Consider the following 18112-nt stretch of genomic DNA (forward strand, 5'->3'; position numbering starts at 1 on the left):
TTCTCTTTCAAGGGGTTGTCCAAAATGTCCAGCAGCTACTGGATGTGATGAAGATCCGTATATCTTTAGGCTCACCTGTAAATGGCAGATGCCGGATACGATCCTGTATCATAGCTGACCCTCACCCGCCCACGATACAGTTCCATGGCTATATGATCTCGGTCGCCTTTATACAACAGGATTCCACTGTCTTCGTTTGTAGCAATCTGATGATGAATCAAAGCTTATGTTAGATGATAATGAAGTTACAGAAGTTTCACTGTTAATATGTACATATACACACATAAAATCCATCTGCGTTCGGGAACCCTGTCGTCCATCCCCGGACCAAGGGAGGCCAGGTTAAGCTCTACACAGGCCAGGGCCTTCTCAGTGGCAGCACCAATGCTGTGGAATGCTCTCCCTGAGGCCATAAGAGCCCTGAGGGATCTCTCCCAATTCTGCAGGGCTTGTAAAATCGAACATTTCTGACAGGTCTATAATAACTATAATAGGGGAGGGACAGTGGCTCAGTGGTAGAGTATCTGCTTGGTAAGCAGAAGGTCTTATTAGGAAGGGAATTGAAAACAAATCAGCCAGTATCATAATGCCCCTGTATAAATCGATGGTGCGGTCTCATTTGGAGTACTGTGTGCAGTTCTGGTCGCCGCACCTCAAAAAGGATATTATAGCATTGGAGAAAGTCCAGAAAAGGGCAACTAGAATGATTAAAGGGCTGGAACACTTTCCCTATGAAGAAAGGTTGAAACGCTTGGGACTCTTTAGCTTGGAGAAACGTCGACTGCGGGGTGACATGATAGAGGTTTACAAGATAATGCATGGGATGGAGAAAGTAGAGAAAGAAGTACTTTTCTCCCTTTCTCACAATACAAGAACTCGTGGGCATTCGATGAAATTGCTGAGCAGACAGGTTAAAACGGATAAAAGGAAGTACTTCTTCACCCAAAGGGTGATTAACATGTGGAATTCACTGCCACAGGAGGTGATGGCGGCCACAAGCATAGCCAGCTTCAAGAGGGGTTTAGATAAAAATATGGAGCACAGGTCCATCAGTGGCTATTAGCCACAGTGTGTGTGTGTGTGTGTGTGTATATATATATTTGGCTGCTGTGTGACACAGAATGTTGGACTGGATGGGCCATTGGCCTGATCTAACATGGCTTCTCTTATGTTCTTAGGTCCCAGGTTCAATCCCTGGCACCTCCAACTCAAAAGGGTCCAGGCAAATAGGCGTGAAAAACCTCAGCTTGAGACCCTGGAGAGCCGCTGCCAGTCTGAGTAGACAAGACTGACTCGATGGACCAAGGGTCTGAGTCAGTATAAGGCAGCTTTGTATGTTCATATATGTTCAACTGAGTGGGAGAAGGCTGCACTTCTATGCTGCTGAGCAATACCATCAGAAGGACCACCAACAGATAAACAGAAGGCCTAGAATATAATCTGATCCGCCTGGGTTCAAGATTTTGTACAGCACCAAATATCTAGTTTTTTTAAATCGTTAATTGTTTGTGTTTTATCGTTTTCAGTTTGGGTAGCTGAAATTGTTGGCTTTACTATGACTGTTAACCGCCCTGAGTCCACTTCTGGAGTGGGTGGGATATAAATAGAAGGTAAATAAATAAATAAATAAATAAATGTCTGTCTGTCTCTCTATCTATCCTACACACACACACACACACGGAATAAGTATAAAGAATAAGGTCTGTTGTGAAGAAAAATACAATGGGCTCTGGAAAGAGGCTCAGGGTGAGTGTCCTCCCACCCACTCACTCAAGTGAAGGCATTCACTCCACACCCGCCCCTTGGTGTCTATGGACAGTATATGTGCTGTCTGTCTGTGTGGGCTGTTGATGGGGTGGCAGAGGTCTGTTGCTGGCGGTGGCCGCAACGCCTTTAGTGAGGTGCGGTAGAGTGGCAGTTCTTTCTGAGACCGGTTGACAGAGAGGGCATAGAAAAGCATCAGAGATGTCTCTGGGGTAACATCACAAAATTATTGGGACCATGGAGGTAAAACTGCTCAGAAAAACAGCACCAACTCTCCCCATTGGACCTACACAAGAAGATTATGCTAAGCCTCTGCTCATGACCCGAGTTCGATCCCCGGCGGAAGCTGGGTTTTCAGGTAGCCGGCTCAAGGTTGACTCAGCCTCCCATCCTTCTGAGGTCGGTAAAATGAGTCCCCAGCTTGCTGGGGGGAAAGTGTCGATGACTGGGGAAGGCAATGGCAAACCACCCTGTAAAAAGTGTGCCATGAAAACGTTGTGAAAGCAACGTCACCCCAGAGTTGGAAACAACTGGTACTTGCACAGGGGACCTTTCCTTCCCAGGATATTTTGTCACATACAGACAGTAGTTGCGTTGTGTGAAGTAGATGGTTTTCTCACTGTAATAATTTCTGTGTAATTATACATACTGTTTTGTATGAGGCAATTGTTCAGATTTCATAGTAGACACAATAGAATATTATTTAGCACTTTACACATGGGAGTGTTGGTGTCATGTCTCTGAGGTAAGGCTGTTTTGGAAGCTTGTTCAACATTCCCGGGCCTGCAGTTGGTAGGGGCAGGGGAGTCAGCCGATGGGAGGCCAGAGACGCTGACTGAACCGTGATGGGCCAACGGTTTATGGAGAGCCAATGGGAGAGTTCCGTTTGGCCACCACCACAGGGGAATTATATATAATGAATGTGTGTGTGTGCTTTCAACTGGATATACTTGTCATACTAAAGTATATCATCCTCATTTTATTTCAGAGCACCTCGTGTTACCTGCAGAGTGATATTCGTTTGAGGACGAAACTTGGCCGAAGGAATCTGCAGGTAGGATTCTTTGTTCACAAAGTTGATGCTGACCAGCTTTTCACATTTATCGCCCTGGTAACCCGACAAGCACTGGCAGACAGGCTCGTTCGTTTTGGTGATGCACTGGGCGCCGTTTTGACACTCGTAATTGTCACACGGACTGGTGCGAGGCAAGACCATGGGTGGCGAAAACTCACAGAAAAGGCCACTGGATGCAAACAAATACACAATTACGTCACCAAAGCCACTCTTCCGACGTAGGGGCAGGTTTGTGGCATTTCTGGTTCTCACCTATAGCCTTCGGGGCATATGCATGTGTACCCATTCACCGCATCAGTGCAGTGCGCTCCATTTTTACACTTATTGTCTTGGCAGTCATCGTAGTCAATATCACAGTGTTCTCCTATATAACCAGGTGTGCAATCACATCTATAGAATGGGAAAAAAAACCCCACAAAAGGTAAAATGTAGTGCTTAACAATTAAATAGAAGGCTTAACAATAAGAGGACGTTGATGTAATTCAAAATGCAGTGGTGCTTATAAAAAAATTAATGAGTTTTCTGGATGCACTGTGCCCACACTGGTCTTTAAACAAAAAAAAACCCCTTCAACACAGCTTGCGTCTGAAAGCTGATATATTGATCGAAGGCCTTGCTATACATGAGAGACCACAAGTTAATGTATGTACTTTACGTCTTGTTTGCTATTCTGTCTGATTATCTGACATTATATCAAATATTCAGAGTGTACATCTTGAGGGGCCCCCATGAATCATTCTGACAGCCCTTCCTGGGATTGCAGTTGCACACAGAATTTCCAAAACGATCAAATATATAAAAGTTTGGGAGGCCTAGGCAAATATGACAAGATTTTGCTTTGAGGTTAAATATTTTCCCTTGCAAACACAGCTGGAACCAGCACTACAGTTTACATTAAGTTCGCCTGGTCAGCAATGGATTTTTCATCGACAACGAAGACGAAGAATGAGGCACAAGTGTTCTGAGGAAATGAACTCTGACTTGGAAAATGTAAGTTTGACTAGGTTACCTACAAAATTCTAACTCCTTTTTTTTAAAAAGTCATGATTATTTTAACAGCCTTGACCTGGATAGCCCAGGCAAACCCAATCTTGTCAGGATCAACTCTCTGGCAAGTACTTGGATGGGAGACCTCCTTGGAATACCAGAGCTGGAACGTGGGGGCAGGCTTTATTCGGCTACCTCTCTGAATATCCTCCATGCCCCCAGTAGGGGGGGTCAGTCATCAGAGGTCACCATGACGTACAGTTGCGTGCGTGCACACACACACGCAAACAAGAGCCAAAATTATTTTAACAAGATCATTATTTAGAACAGCGGTCCCCAACTTTTTTGGCACCAGGGACTGGTTTTGTGGAAGACAATTTTTCTACGGACCGGGGGGGGGGGGGCATGGTTTTGGGATTATACAACTGTGCACTTTATTTTAGTGTGGAGTTGTCCTTGAAAGGGCAGCTGCTGTGAGAGCCCTCTCAGCCCCACCCACCTCACAGGGTGTCTGTTGTGGGGGGAGAAGATATAGGAGATTTTAAGCCACTCCGAGTCTCTGATTCAGAGAGAAGGGCGGGGGATAAATCTGCAGTCGTCGTCGTTGGCAGTCGTCAAAATACAAATTGCACAAGGCCTTTTCAGCCTTGGCCCCAGCCTGGTGAAATCAGCTCCCCTTGGAGAGCTGGGCCCTCATTGAGCTGTTACCTTTTCATAGGGCCTGTAAAATGAAACTACGCCGTGGGTGTCCTACTTTATCGGGCGTTCCCTCCATTGACCGGCCCTATGCTGCGCGTACCATCTCTGCTGTAATATTAAACTACCTCTTTACTGTGCCAGATTCTTAATCTATATAACATGTGCCCAACTGAGCCACCACCTGTAACTGTTTATGATCAAACTGTATTGTTTTAGTGATATGATAGGTTTTAATTGTCATTTATACTGTTTTATAATGTTGTTATCTGCCCTGAGCCCTTTCTGGGATGGGGCGGAATATAAATAGTCTAAATAAATAAATACGTTTACTCAAAAAACATAGATTAATACTGGCAATTTAAAAGACAAGCTGGTGTTTAAGTGCACTTAGAATGCCGGTTTCACAACTGCCCTAATATAATTTTGGCACAACAAAACCCAGCGCACAAAACAGGTGCAGTTCAGAGCAGCGGGTTTCCTAAATCTACTCATCTAAAGTCCATTAAAACTCACTTTTCAAGTGCGCATACTAATTAACGATAATCAGGATGTCATTTAATTAAAGATTAGCCTTCCTGGTGATGAACCCCCTTATTGTATAATGGCTTCCAATGTGTCTCACTAAGAACCCATCTTGTAATTACAGCTTCATAATCCGAGCTTTAATTTAACATAATTATTCAATTCCTAGTCCAAGTCACTGAAAAGGATTTTTGCGAGGATTGACACAGAGAATAAAAACTTTCCATTCTTCATTGTTCCCCGCTTAATCCACACTGCTAGGAAACCGGTCACTCAGCAGAGAATCTTCATGTTATTACACAGGGGCAGGGAGGGGGGCTTCACACAAGCCGAGGGAGCAATCTATTGAGCCATTATTCGGTGATCACAACTCCCTCGAATGAGGGCTGACAGCACAATTCACCCACAAGAAAACCGAGCCCGTGGCCATTCAGGAGAACAAAGGCACGACTCAAAAACACAAACAAAGTAGACAATAGAGATGCGAGGCTCACTTGTATCCTTTGGGAGTCAGGATGCACTTGGAGTCATGCTGGCAAGGGTTCAGGTCTTGGGCACAGAAATCCAACTTCTCTTCGCAGAGCTCACCTGCAACAAAGTATATCCAACGTCAGCAGAAACAGGACCACGGGACTCGATACGCAAACCGGGGATATCTCTATAGCAACTCGCGGCAGCTAATGCCAAGCGGCTCTCGTGACATCGGCTTGTGGAGCAACTGGCAACGAATCGGCTCTCTTGCTCTTGGTGTAATCTTGATTTTTACAACTTTTAACTTTCCCCCCCCCCAGAGACTTATTTTTCAAAAACACAACGGCCATTTAACTTTTTTGTATGGTTCTGGATGGGCCATCGGGTAAATCTTGGCCTGCGAGTTCCGGACAAGACAACCTATGGACAATCTTGCCCAAACGACGATGATCAGAACGAAGCAGGAGTCAAGTTGCGCCTTTAAGACCAACCAAGTTTTATCCAGAATGGAAGCTCACACTTCATGGGACGATGAAGTGTGCTTCTAGCACACGGAAGCTTGCATTCTGGATAAAACTTTGTTGGTCTTAAAGGTGCTACTTGACTCCTGCTTTGTTCTACTGCTTCAGACCAACACGGAGGCCCACCTGGATCTATCAACAATGATCAGATTTACGCTAAATGGCCTGCCTCCTAACTTGGCTTACTAACCAACCAACCAGTGCGATGCGGCTGGAAGAGAAAAGCTCACCTAATTAAACACAAATATGCCCTTCCCCTTTTCATTATCTTAAAACACACAACATATATAAACTATCCTTCTTTCATTGCAATCCGCCCCCCCCCCCCCCGATCTGTCATCTCTCCAACCCATTTTGATGTTGCTTCAAACTTGAGTCTTTTTGCCCATTGCCTTTTCCACTCCCCCTTCTGGTACATTTGCATTTTGGAATACACATTCCTGGGATACCATGGGAAGGAGCTTCCGGGCTGTTAGCATCAAACGTGAACCAGGCGAAAGTGAGGTTCTTTTAGCGAGTTATCAATGGTTCTCTTGGCTGTTGATCCATTCCCCTTTCCTCAGCCCTCCATTGATTAAGTTCTGACAATCGTACAATCAATGAATAAGGCATATCCAGAGACTCTGTCCCAGATTTTGTAATCTCAAAAGTTCAATGGGGCAGCAGAACTTCCTTCCTTTTTAAGTTATTTTTCTCTTCCTTCATTCTTGCAGCCTTTCTTCACTGTTCCTGCCACCTGCTGTACTTTTGCTTCTTTCATCCCACCTTCCATCTCTATGCCTTGGAAACACATTGAGGATCCCTGGTTGCAATGCTCAGCCACATTTCAGAAGCCATCTTTCATACTGGCCTAACAGGTCAAATTTGCTCTGAAACTATTCAAATGGTGTATGTGTGTGTGTGTGTGTGTGTTTTGACTTTCAAAATGTTCATTTTAATTGGCCATTAACAAACCTCACAAAATGGCTAGTTTTTCCTTCTAATGGTAATCGTCAGTGTGAACTATGAACTGCCCCCAAACTATTGTTGGAGGGACGGTAGCTCAGTGGTAGAGCATCTGTTTGGCAAGCAGAAGATCCCAGGTTCAATCCCCGGCATCTCCAACTAAAAAGGGTTCAGGCAAGCAGGCATGAGAAACCTCAGTTTGAGGCCCTGGAGAGTGGCTGCCAGTCTGAGTAGACAAGACTGACTCTGATGGACTGAGGATATGATTCAGTAGAAGGCAGCTTCATATGTTCATATGCTTAATATATTGTTAGGTAGACTGTTAAGGAAACAAAGGAGAATCACTGCCCCTTTTTTCAATGAGCTGTGCATCTAATTCCATGAACCCGAGGGAAGCTTGGCCTCAATTTTTTCTTGACCTGTAGCCTCACACACCATGCAGTACTCTTTTCTTCATAAGCAGTATGAGTTGTGAGATTGCATTGGAGTGTTGGCCATTAAAGGGGGGGGGAGGCGAAAATTCCACTGCACACCCATGGGTGTTCGGCAGGGCCTTATGGATAGAAAAAGTCCAGAAGGAACTCATTTGCATATTAGGCCACACCTGTTGACATTACCATTGTTCCACACAGGGGGTTTTTGTAGGAAAAGCCCAGCAGGGACTTAATTTGCATATTAGGCCACATCCCCTGACACCAAGCCAGCCGGAACTGTGTTCCTGTGCGTTCCTGCTCAAAAAAAGCTCTGGTGTTCAGCAAACTTAAAAGTAACTCTTTGGATCCACAACTGTGGACTTAAGTAATCTTTCAAACGCATTCCTAATTTAAATTAAGGCCAAACCCAGGGGTGGAATTCTAGCAGGAGCTCCTTTGCATATCAGGCCACACACTCCTGATGTAGCCAATCCTCCAAGAGCTTAGAAGTCTATTTTCTGTAAGCTCTTGGAAGGATTGGCTACATCAGAGGTGTGTGGCCTAATATGCAAAGGAGCTCCTGCTAGAATTCCATCACTGGCCAAACCAATTCTTTGGAAACCATAAAACGAAGAAGAGGTCTCCTCAGGAGATGGCATTCCCAGAGGTCAATCGGCTTACAACAGAGTGCAAAAAAAAATTAACATCTTCTGAAATCTAAGACTCAGGAGCACGGAAGATGGGCCAAAGGGGCACCAAGCATCACCTTTTAGTGGCCCACTCCTCCCTTCCTTCTGATGCTGATGAGGCTGGGGGAATCAAATGACCAATCCGTAATATGTGGGGCTGTTCCAAACTGTACAGATGACAACTAACCCAACAAGATCACAGACCCTTCACAGCACTGGGCGTCATGATGTCTGCATCACACCAATATCATAAGCAGAAAATACAACCTGAAGACTAGGGGTATGCATTTGGGGAAGGGGGGCGGAATCAGTTAAATTCGGATATGGAATTTGGCGGGGGTAATACCTATGCTGGTCCAGGTTTCTTTCTGGATTTCCTGCACTTATGGGTCTATGTTTCCTGAAAGGGGATCTTTCTAAAAATATTCAGGAATATCTGGTGCTGGCATATGAAGGATCCCAGAGGTGTGTTTCCCAGGCAATGGTGGGGAGAGGGGAAGAAGGCATCTCTCCTGGCCTGAGGTGTGTCAAGACTGGGGTGTGTCTTGCCTGGTCCAAGGAAGTCAGTTCATGGCCAGGACAACCCGAACGCAAGGTCTGGCGGAGCTGCAAGTCTGGATGACTCCTCCCTCCCTCCCTCCTTGGTGGGGGCAGGCTCTTTTTCAGGGGTCCAGAGAACTGGACCCATTTCCCCTATTTGCTTGAACCTTGGGTAATTTTTGGTGGATGGGCGTCACTAAGGTCCCTTGCCATTTTAGTGGCATGTGGTTTAAAAGCAGCCACTCCGGTACCCCTAAAAAGCCCCCCTTAGGGAATAATGGAAACTTCATCTCAGTTAATGACATCACGTCTCCTCCACTTCCCCTGCATTAAATGGGACGGATCATTTTGCCAGGAGCTAGGGCCGGCCCTGTCACTAGACAAACTAGGAAACTGCCTAGGGCACGGCCCTTCTGAGGGCGCTGAACTGGGTGCCCCCCATGTGACTTGGTGAGGTTATCAGTGCGGGGGGCTGGGGGCACCAGATGTGAGACTTCCCTGGGGTGCCAGACAGTCTAGGGCCGGCCCTATGGAAGCAATGCATTGCTGGTAGCTCTAAGATGGCCTCCAAATGGAGATCCTCTTCCTTTAATCTTTCTGTGGAAGCTGCAACATTTTTTGGGGGGGGGGCTGACATTTGGAAACGGATCTGTTGAGCTACTCTCCAGGGATAGTGGCTGAATTCTGGTATGCCTGTGGTAGAGATTTTGTTTTGTGGTTCGCTATGGGTTCATATTTTCGGATCTTTTAATGTCGGTGACATAAGTATATTAATTCATGTCCAATCAATTCCAATGATTACAGATTAGACAGTACTATGTTGGTTTGTATAATTCTAGTATTATTTCTTAAAAAGAACATAAGAGAAGCCATGTTGGATCACACCAATGGCCCATCCGGTCCAACACTCTGCGTCACACAGTGGCCAATACACACACACACACACACACACACACACACACACACACTGTGGCTAATAGCCACCGATGGACCTCTGCTCCATATTTTTATCCAATCCCCTCTTGAAGCTTGCTATGCTTGCAGCCGCCACCACATCCCTTAAATATGTCAAAACAATCACTTCAAGCCATGCTTATTTTGGGGGGGGGGGGGAGGGGAACCCTAAAATATATGATCCCTTGGTATATGGGCACGAATAGTCTATAAAATGAACCATTTCCATTGCTTGACTGGTAAACTTCAAACAGACTTGTTATGTAGATCGAGACACGCGTCCATCAGTTTTGAAGCAACCTGTGATGGAATATCAAGATCCGCATGCAGAACAGTGCCAAGGCACAACTACAAGAGCCAAGGCACAATTAATTTGGGATGAAGTGTCCTAAACGTATCAGCTCTTGCTTGGCCTATTTCAGTAGCTGAAGTGCACAACACTGAAGTAAAATGGAAATGAGAAGCCAAGGTGGTGAAAATAGGCTTAAAAAGGCAACTGACCTTTTTCCACTTCATTCAGATTAGCAGCTTGTGGTGACAAAGACAGAAGAGACAAAGAGACTGTTTACATTGCCCATCAAGAAAAGCACAGCACAAAGTAAGTTAATGCACAATTAACAGCAGCAGGGAAGCGAAGTCAGAGCGGCGAAAGTGAAGCAAGCTTTTATTCCCCCCCCTCCCCCGCACCTTCCCAAGAGCAGAACAAAACAGACACAAGAAGTATGTAGCACTACTGGCCAGAGAAAGAATGTTACTGGTAGACCAAAGGTATCTGCAGTCTTAGTGGTGGATGGCAATGAACAGCGGAAGAAATGACCACATAATCTACAGACTGTGCACTTAAATGACCCTGAAATGCATAGAATGAGGATGGAAAGTGTGATTATGGTAAGAATGCCAGACAGAGTTTTAAGGCTAAGGGAAATAATGTTAGTGAATTTGAAAAGTGTTTCATTTCCAATCGCTTCATCTACCAATCTGCTCTACGGCGGATTCCGCACTAACCTTGCTCCGTGCTAGGCTTCCGTTTCTCTCTGGAGCAAGCTGGCGATTTCTCACCAGTTGCTCCGCGCTGCCATTTTGCGTGGGGAAAACTCACTATCTGTTTTTCAGGTTTACCCCGTGGCACGGCAAATTGTGGGTTTTCCCCACACAAAATAGCGGCGTGGAGCAACTGGTGCGAAATCACCAACTTGCTCTGGAGAGAAACGGAAGCCTGGCGCAGAGCAAGACTAGTGCGGAAGCAGCCTAAGGCTTTATGCTTCCTGTGGTTTTGAGCTGCAGAAAATTCACACAGCTGTGTGTTGTTCTTTGCGGTGCTGAAACAGAATTCTGACAGTTGAGACCAAAGGTAAGCCATGCTTTCGAGCCAACAGCAGAGGGTACTTTTAAGAGTGTTGGTTTTCAAAAACACACACACACACACTAGCCCATGAAAAATACCATTTTATTTTCCATTTTAGCTGAAGCGGCTTCTTAGTGCTTTATGTGTTCCCCCCGCTAGAGGGCACTCGTGTTTTTCAGGAACAACAAAAAGTCTGCCAAATCTATTCAGCGAGAGTTAGAATATGAAGAAACAAAGACGAGTTATAATAACCCAAATCTCAGAAGCTAAGAAGGGTTGGCCCTGGTTATTTCTTTTTGTTTTTCCCAGAATTTTCATTTTATTAATAAAATGAAAAATATTCATCCCAATACCTTCCAACCCTCTTTATATTCTATATTCCAGCTTTCTTATAGTCCACTTTTCTTTATTATCACATTTTCATATTTCCTATCACAGAAGTGTTTTATTTGCTTATTTATCTTAATAGTTTTCATTCTATTCTTCCCAACATCTATTTACACCATATCTTGTCACCCATTCAATTTTATCAGTCAATATTCTTTACTCATATTTCTATCAATCTAGGCGACTCCTTTCCATTTTCTGAAATATCACACTGTTTTCAACCGGTCATATAAGGGCTGCCAAGTTCTTTTACATTCTCGTATATTCCCTTCCTTTAATTTTACAGAGAGGAAGTTGGGATTTATATAAATCGAATAGTATTTATATAAATCAAATGAAGTAAAGTAAATAAAGGAAGTCTTTGGATGGGAGACCAACGAGGAATAACAGATCAACTGTGCAGGCAAAGGCAAACCACCTACGAACTTCTCTTGCCTTGAGAACCCTACGGGGTTGGCCATAAGTCAGATACAATTTGATGGCAAAAAAACAAAGGAAATCCTTCTTATATCCTACCTCAAACACGGATTTCCCAGTGGTCTTTCATCCTAGGGATGAACAGAGCTCCTACTTATCCCTTTTCAACAGCACTACATTAGACAATTCCAGCCCATTCACTAGGCTCTTTGATTCCAAGTGTAAACCGGTCAATTTCAAGCTACTCTTTCCTCTGCGGGGTAAAAAACGGTATTTATAGTATGGGATTAAAAACACTCTGCCGTCTGGAAGAAAGCCAGTAAGAGAGCAGAAGAGGGAGTCTTCAAAAGAAAGGTTAAAAAAAAAAAAAAACCAGGTTCCTATCTTGGAAATTAAAGAAATAACGGTATTGGAAACTAGAATACTGCCAGCTCAGTCAACAACGATCAGCCCAAGAAGTCCACATTTCAGTGCGCTTTGTAGTTTTGAAACTGTCCTGGAATCAGCCCAACTTGGGGTACCTCTGACATTTTAGGGATTAAGTTCACTTTGTTTACAAAAGTCATGGGGCCCTGATCCTGACTGAAGCAGTGGCTTGGGGGAAGGAGGGATATTGTATGATGATGATGATATTGGATTTATATCCCACCCTCCACTCTGAATCTCAGAGTCTCTGAGTGGCTTACAATCTCTTATACCTTCTCCCCCCACAACAGATAACCTGTGAAGTGGGTGGGGCTGTGAGGGCTCTCATGGCAGCTGCCCTTTCAAGGACAACTCTGCCAGAGCTATGGCTGACCCAAGGCCATTCATTCCAGCAGCTGTAAGTGGAGGAGTGGGGAATCAAACTCGGTTCTCCCCAGATAAGAGCCCGCACACTCAACCACTACACCAAACTGGCTCTCAGTCTGGCCTCATTCTTTTTTCTTTCTTTTTTAATTAAAAAGATCTTTATTGAAAAAAAAAATGGGAAGTACAACAATGGACACAAAGAACAAAAAATAAGATCCATCAAAACAAGATATACATCCGTCGTAATTTTACCAAAACCACAATGTGTCTCTTTCTTTCGGAATTTCGTCGTGTACAGTCAAATTTTCTAATATAGGGAACCAAACAGCTTCAAAGTTGACAGTATGAGATTCTACATCAGAGAGACTGTCGGTGATTTTAGCCGTAACATACAGGCTCCGTAGCTTCTTCTTTATCTTCTTCTTTAGCCTTACCTGTTCCTCCCTCTCCAGTTTTACTCTTCCAATTCCATCCCTTCTTATCCCTTTCAGTTTATTTCCCCCTCCCCTAGTATTGTTACTAACTGAGGCTGATAATTCTCAGCAAAACCGGAAGTGAGATCTGTGTTGTTTTAACCTTGAACAGATATGTCCTTAACTCTACTTGCATGCACGTCTAAATATTATTATTTCCTTGTCTATTTTCACTGTTGGGCAATAATCAAATTGAGTTGGATGGGCGTATTGGCATAGGGAAGAAACGAAGCATTAACAGGATCATCTTTTTTTTTAGTCTTTCCTTGATTTTATCCCAAATTTAGATGCTTATAGTTTTAAATGGCATTTTCTTTTATTATATAATTGCATTGCCTCCTACTTCGTACTACCTGGATTCCTATGAACAAATGCCTGATAAAAGTTTCAGTATCGGTATCAATGTTTTATACCACAGCTGACTGTGTGGACTTGATTGGCTTTTCGCTTAATAATAATAATAATTTTTTAAATTTATTTTAACTTTTGGCAGCATCCAAGGGAATGGGAATAGTTTCTTGTACAACCAGGGCCAGATATTGGGAGGGGGCAGAGGGGGGTGCTTACCCCGGGCGCCAACGGAGGGGGTGGTGCCAAATTGGGTATGGAGTCCATCGTATTCTATGGGACCATAAGATAGAATGGCCCATAAGGGGGCGTAATTTTTTAATTTTGGGCCCCCCTCCCTCAAAAAACATGTAGATCCGGTCCTGTGTACAACCTCTGGATGAGATTTATCACTCCAACCATTTAAAGAAAACGTGTTCTGGTTGAAACTGGATACTAATACCAATTATGCATTGCATGTGGTGTAAAGTATCTAGCAAGAAAAGGAGGGCCTCATTCTAAAGATTTCCCCCAGCCTTATGCACTCTATTGATGGTGCTGTGTATGCGGACTCAAGTGAAGACTGAATAGGGTGTTCCGGTCGGGCTCATTGCAGCCATATGAACGGAGCTCGGGGACTTGGGAACAATTGGCAGCAGGACCCAAATCCCTGCTGCCTTGCACCAATCACGCCCCCCCCCCCCCCCCTTGCTGGTTTGAATGATCCAATAAAGTGCTTGCATGGGAACCCTGAGTTGCATATAAGCTGGCCTAGTTCCTCAGTCTTTAAGTGCAGTCTACCTTATGCTGTACCTAATAAAGAGCTGATGTTCATTTCCACCCAGGGCCGGCACTAAGGGTTCTGTTACTATAGGCAGACCCCGGTGCCGCGCCCCCCACCCTCCCAGCTCTCTCAATTTTTACGTTTTTCGTGTGTGCATAGCGTGCGTGCGCCACAATGATGTCACTATGTGACATCATTGTGAGGCCGCTTTCCCCCTCCACTACACTCTTTGGAGGCTTCCTTGGAAGCCTCCAAAGAGTGTAGTTTTTTAAAAGCGTCCGGATCTGGCCTTGTTTGCATGCTGAGCTCCTCTCGGGGAACCCGGCGAGCAAACACCTAACCCTGCTCCGCCTCCCTGCGTGCAGGGGAGCCAGCCCGAGAGCGAAGCCGAGCCTCCTTCCTCTGCCCGAGTTTCAGGTAGGGAAAACAGCCAGTGTGGTACATCCTCTTCGCTTCCGGGCTGCCTCTCCTGCAGAGGAGCCAGCCCAAGAGCAAAGCTGAGCTGCCTCTTTCCTCTGCCCATCTCTCGGGCAGGGGAAATAGCTGGCGCAGGGGCTCGTCCTCGCTCTCGGGCTGACTCCCCTGCAGGAGAGGCAGCCCAGAAGCAAGACTGAACTGCCTCTTTCCTCCGCCCGAGTTTCGGGCGGGGGAAAGAGGCAGAGCTGCGCCAGCTGGCGTGTGGGGAGGGGGCGCCTTGTGGCGCCCTGTAGACCATGCGGTGCCCAAAGCAGTCACCTACATGGCCTACGCCCACGTGCCGGGCCTGTTTCCACCTCGCCTCTTCCATGCATTGAACCCACTATATTATGGATGGTATCATTACAATATGGGCAGAGGCATCAGGAGGAGAAGAGGGGTTGACAGGTCCTCCCTGGCCAACAATGGTGGATGGGGGGTAGGCTTGCCAGCATGGGAAACTCCAAAAAATTTGGGGGTGGAGCCTAGGGTGGATTGGGACCTCAGTGGGGTACAATACCACAGAGCCCATCCTCCAACGCATCCATTTTGATCCATGGGAATTGATCTCTGTAGCCTGGCAATGAATTGTAACTCCAGGGGATATACGGAGGATATCTGGCATCCCTATGGGAAGCAACAAAGGCTGAGCTAGGATGGGACTGTCCTCTGCCCCAGACAGACCTCAGATTATGTGATTACAGCCAGAAAAAGCTCCAGATCAGTGATCCCTCTAAGGTGAGTTACTGTGAGCTAGCTCACAGATTTTTAGCCTCCAGCTCACACATTTTTGTCTTAGCTCAGGAAGGATGACCCCAGAGCACACTAATTTATGCAGCAGCTCACAACTTTAATGCCAGGAGCTCACCAAGTAGAATTTTTGCTCACAAGACTCTGCAGCTTAGAGGGAATATTGCTCAAGATGTTAATACCTCACTGAGCTAGAGCTTGAGTAATGATTAATGAATCATTCTCTCTCTCTCTCTTTGCCCTCCCTTCCTGCCACCTCATTTCCCCAAAGGTGTAGAATCTTTACAGTCAGCAAATCCACAACAAAATGAAAACATAAAGAACCATTTTTAATATCATTGCACCCAGCAAAACCTCACCACAACGGGTAACTAGTCAGATTGTGCCCGTAGCATCAGCGAAAAGCGGGCATTCTGGCCATAACTGTTGGAAAGGGGAAGAACCCTACTGATGAACAAAGAGAGTGATATAAACATAGTGACCACTAGCAACACAGCCAGTTTGAATAAGGGCCTGCTGCCACGTGAACTGGAAAACCCAGGAAGAATTCAAATAAAGTGGACAGTACCACAACAATCATCTTGCGTTGTGTGTCAGTTTTAAACCTTCATTTGGAGTGCGTAGTTTCTTTGCACACAGTTTCAGGGGTGGAATTCTAGCAGGAGCTCCTTTGCATGTTAGGCCGCACACCCCTGATGTAGCCAATCCTCCAAGAGTTTACAAGGCTCTTTTTTATAAGCTCTTGGAGGACTGGCTACATCAGGGGTGTGTGGCCTAATATGCAAAGGAGCTCCACCTAGAAGTCCACCCCTGGTTCTACTACTTGTGTATGATTTGCCATGAGATTGTCATGGACAAAGATTTCTGTGGTATTAAAACTGACTGAGATAATAGAGTATGGCACCTGTAAAAGCAAGGGAGCCGCTAAGACACAGGCATTTTATCTGACCACTGATTGGACAATTTATGCTTAATAACTTCGTCTTCAGAAGACGGGGTGTTTATATATAGGAAACACCATAAAAATCAGAAACTATGGACAACTCCCCATATCAAACAGGCTTGCTATCAGTTCTTATAGATTATCCACTAAAATCTTTTTGTTTACAGGGAGACCATATGTTGTCATCATATGAGATCATCAAGACATCATCTTCCGTATGTCAGCGGCAGAACATCAGCATATGCAATTCAACAGGGCCTGTTTTTGGTAGACTTTGTCGAAGCCTAAACACGGCTTCAACCCACAAAGGTCCAAGCGGACTGTTTAGAACGTGGACATAGTAGCTGCAAGCCCAGCCATAAAACAGGAGAAGAATCAGATTTAAATAATTATTTTCTCTTTGGTAACCGGCAAACTGGCAAAGAGCAATCGAAATATTACCAGCGCTATCTGGATTTCTCCTCGTGCGAGGATCCCTTAACCTCTGACCGTTTTCTAGTTGCTACAACCCATGTGGCTGTGATTAATCGTTCACTCAGGCCCACAATCAAAGAGTTCCCGCCGTCTATGAGAAAACCGATCTCTGCTATCTAGAGTCATGGAGGAAATGATAGACGCTTTGTTCAGATATGGACCTGATTATCCGTGCTTTTACCATATCAGTCATTATCCTGCATATCACATACTGAACCCAAAGAGGGATTTAGTTCCAATTTAGCCACTGCATCCTTGCAAAATGCAAAATTATAATGACATCTGTGACAAAGTGTAATTTGCTGCAGGAGGAGAACTTAAGTGAAAAAGGAAAGTAAACGTGTGGGTGGGTGGGGGAGGGGGGCGCGAACTCATAAGACGGGCCGCATGCATGTGCATAGTTTGCCGGATCGCGGCCCTCTGGGGAGGTAAACCCCAAATGACTTCAATGGTCCAGGGGAAAAATTTAGGCCAAGATTGCTGTGCAAACTGGGCTCTTCCAAACTTGTTACTCTGCTTTGTTCAGTTGTGCATTTCTTTCAATTAACCAACATTTGGAAAGAATGCAGAGAGAGCAGCTAAACCAGCAGTTAAATCCTGAAAGATGCCAAAAAGGCCCACAATACCAATGACATCAGAGCCCAGGAGGTTATACTCAGGGGTGGAATTCTAGCAGAAGCTCCTTTGCATGCTAGGCCACACACCCCTGATGTAGCCAATCCTCCAGGAGAGTACAAAAAAGAGCCTTGTAAGCTCTTGGAGGATTAGCTACATCAGGGGTGTGCGGCCTAATATGCAAAGGAGCTCCTGCTAGAATTCCACCCCTGGTTATACTATTTCTCGCATGGTACTATAGAGCTTCTCCAGTTACTCTTTTCCCTTCCTACCTGTATATTCAGGCGGACAAAGGCACGTGTAGTTGTTAATCCCATCAATGCAGGTAGAATTGTTTTCACAATCGTTGTCTTCGCAGTCATCGATATTCACCTCGCAGTGTTCACCTTCAAACCCATTGGCACAGGCACACCTGCGAACGAGGACAGTCCATTCACTCTTCAAACAAGGCGATAGGCCAGACACAAAACCAAGAGAAAAATGAATTCTTAAAGCATATTGCACGAATGCGTTGAAACAGATTGCGCACCTTGCCAGATTGCTTTTTTATTCTGTGATGCGATTTTCTTCTCAGACATTCAGATCTCCCCTCCGTCAGACCTAACTTGCCGGGCTCTTTCTCATTCTAAGCGGGCTTGTCCCGTTACCCTTCTTTGCAGCTTTCCCTAATCCCTGGTCCCAGGGGTTTTTTGGAGCAGAAACGCAGTTCTGGCTAGCTTGGTGTCAGGGGGAGTGGCCTAATATGCAAATGAGTTCCTGCTGGGCTTTT

The 18112-nt window shown here is 45.2% G+C and overlaps 1 protein-coding gene across 10 annotated transcripts in view; it reads right to left on the reverse strand.

Moving 5' to 3' along the window:
• SLIT2 (slit guidance ligand 2) overlaps positions 1 to 18112 on the reverse strand; it is a 482157-nt gene that overhangs the window by 13875 nt on the left and 450170 nt on the right. For 6 of the 10 annotated variants that reach the window (XM_060246233.1, XM_060246236.1, XM_060246232.1 and 3 more), the window contains 6 exons: positions 17616 to 17755; positions 10082 to 10108; positions 5542 to 5635; positions 3092 to 3229; positions 2768 to 3008; positions 76 to 206 (listed from right to left, as the gene is read on the reverse strand). In XM_060246233.1, coding sequence (XP_060102216.1) covers positions 76 to 206; positions 2768 to 3008; positions 3092 to 3229; positions 5542 to 5635; positions 10082 to 10108; positions 17616 to 17755 — 771 coding nt within the window. The remainder of the gene's footprint in view (positions 1 to 75; positions 207 to 2767; positions 3009 to 3091; positions 3230 to 5541; positions 5636 to 10081; positions 10109 to 17615; positions 17756 to 18112) is intronic. The other 4 variants (XM_060246235.1, XM_060246234.1, XM_060246230.1 and 1 more) reach the window with 1 other exon arrangement.

The sequence above is a fragment of the Heteronotia binoei genome, chromosome 9 (genome assembly GCF_032191835.1).
Source record: "Heteronotia binoei isolate CCM8104 ecotype False Entrance Well chromosome 9, APGP_CSIRO_Hbin_v1, whole genome shotgun sequence".
Taxonomy (NCBI): Eukaryota; Metazoa; Chordata; class Lepidosauria; order Squamata; family Gekkonidae; genus Heteronotia; species Heteronotia binoei.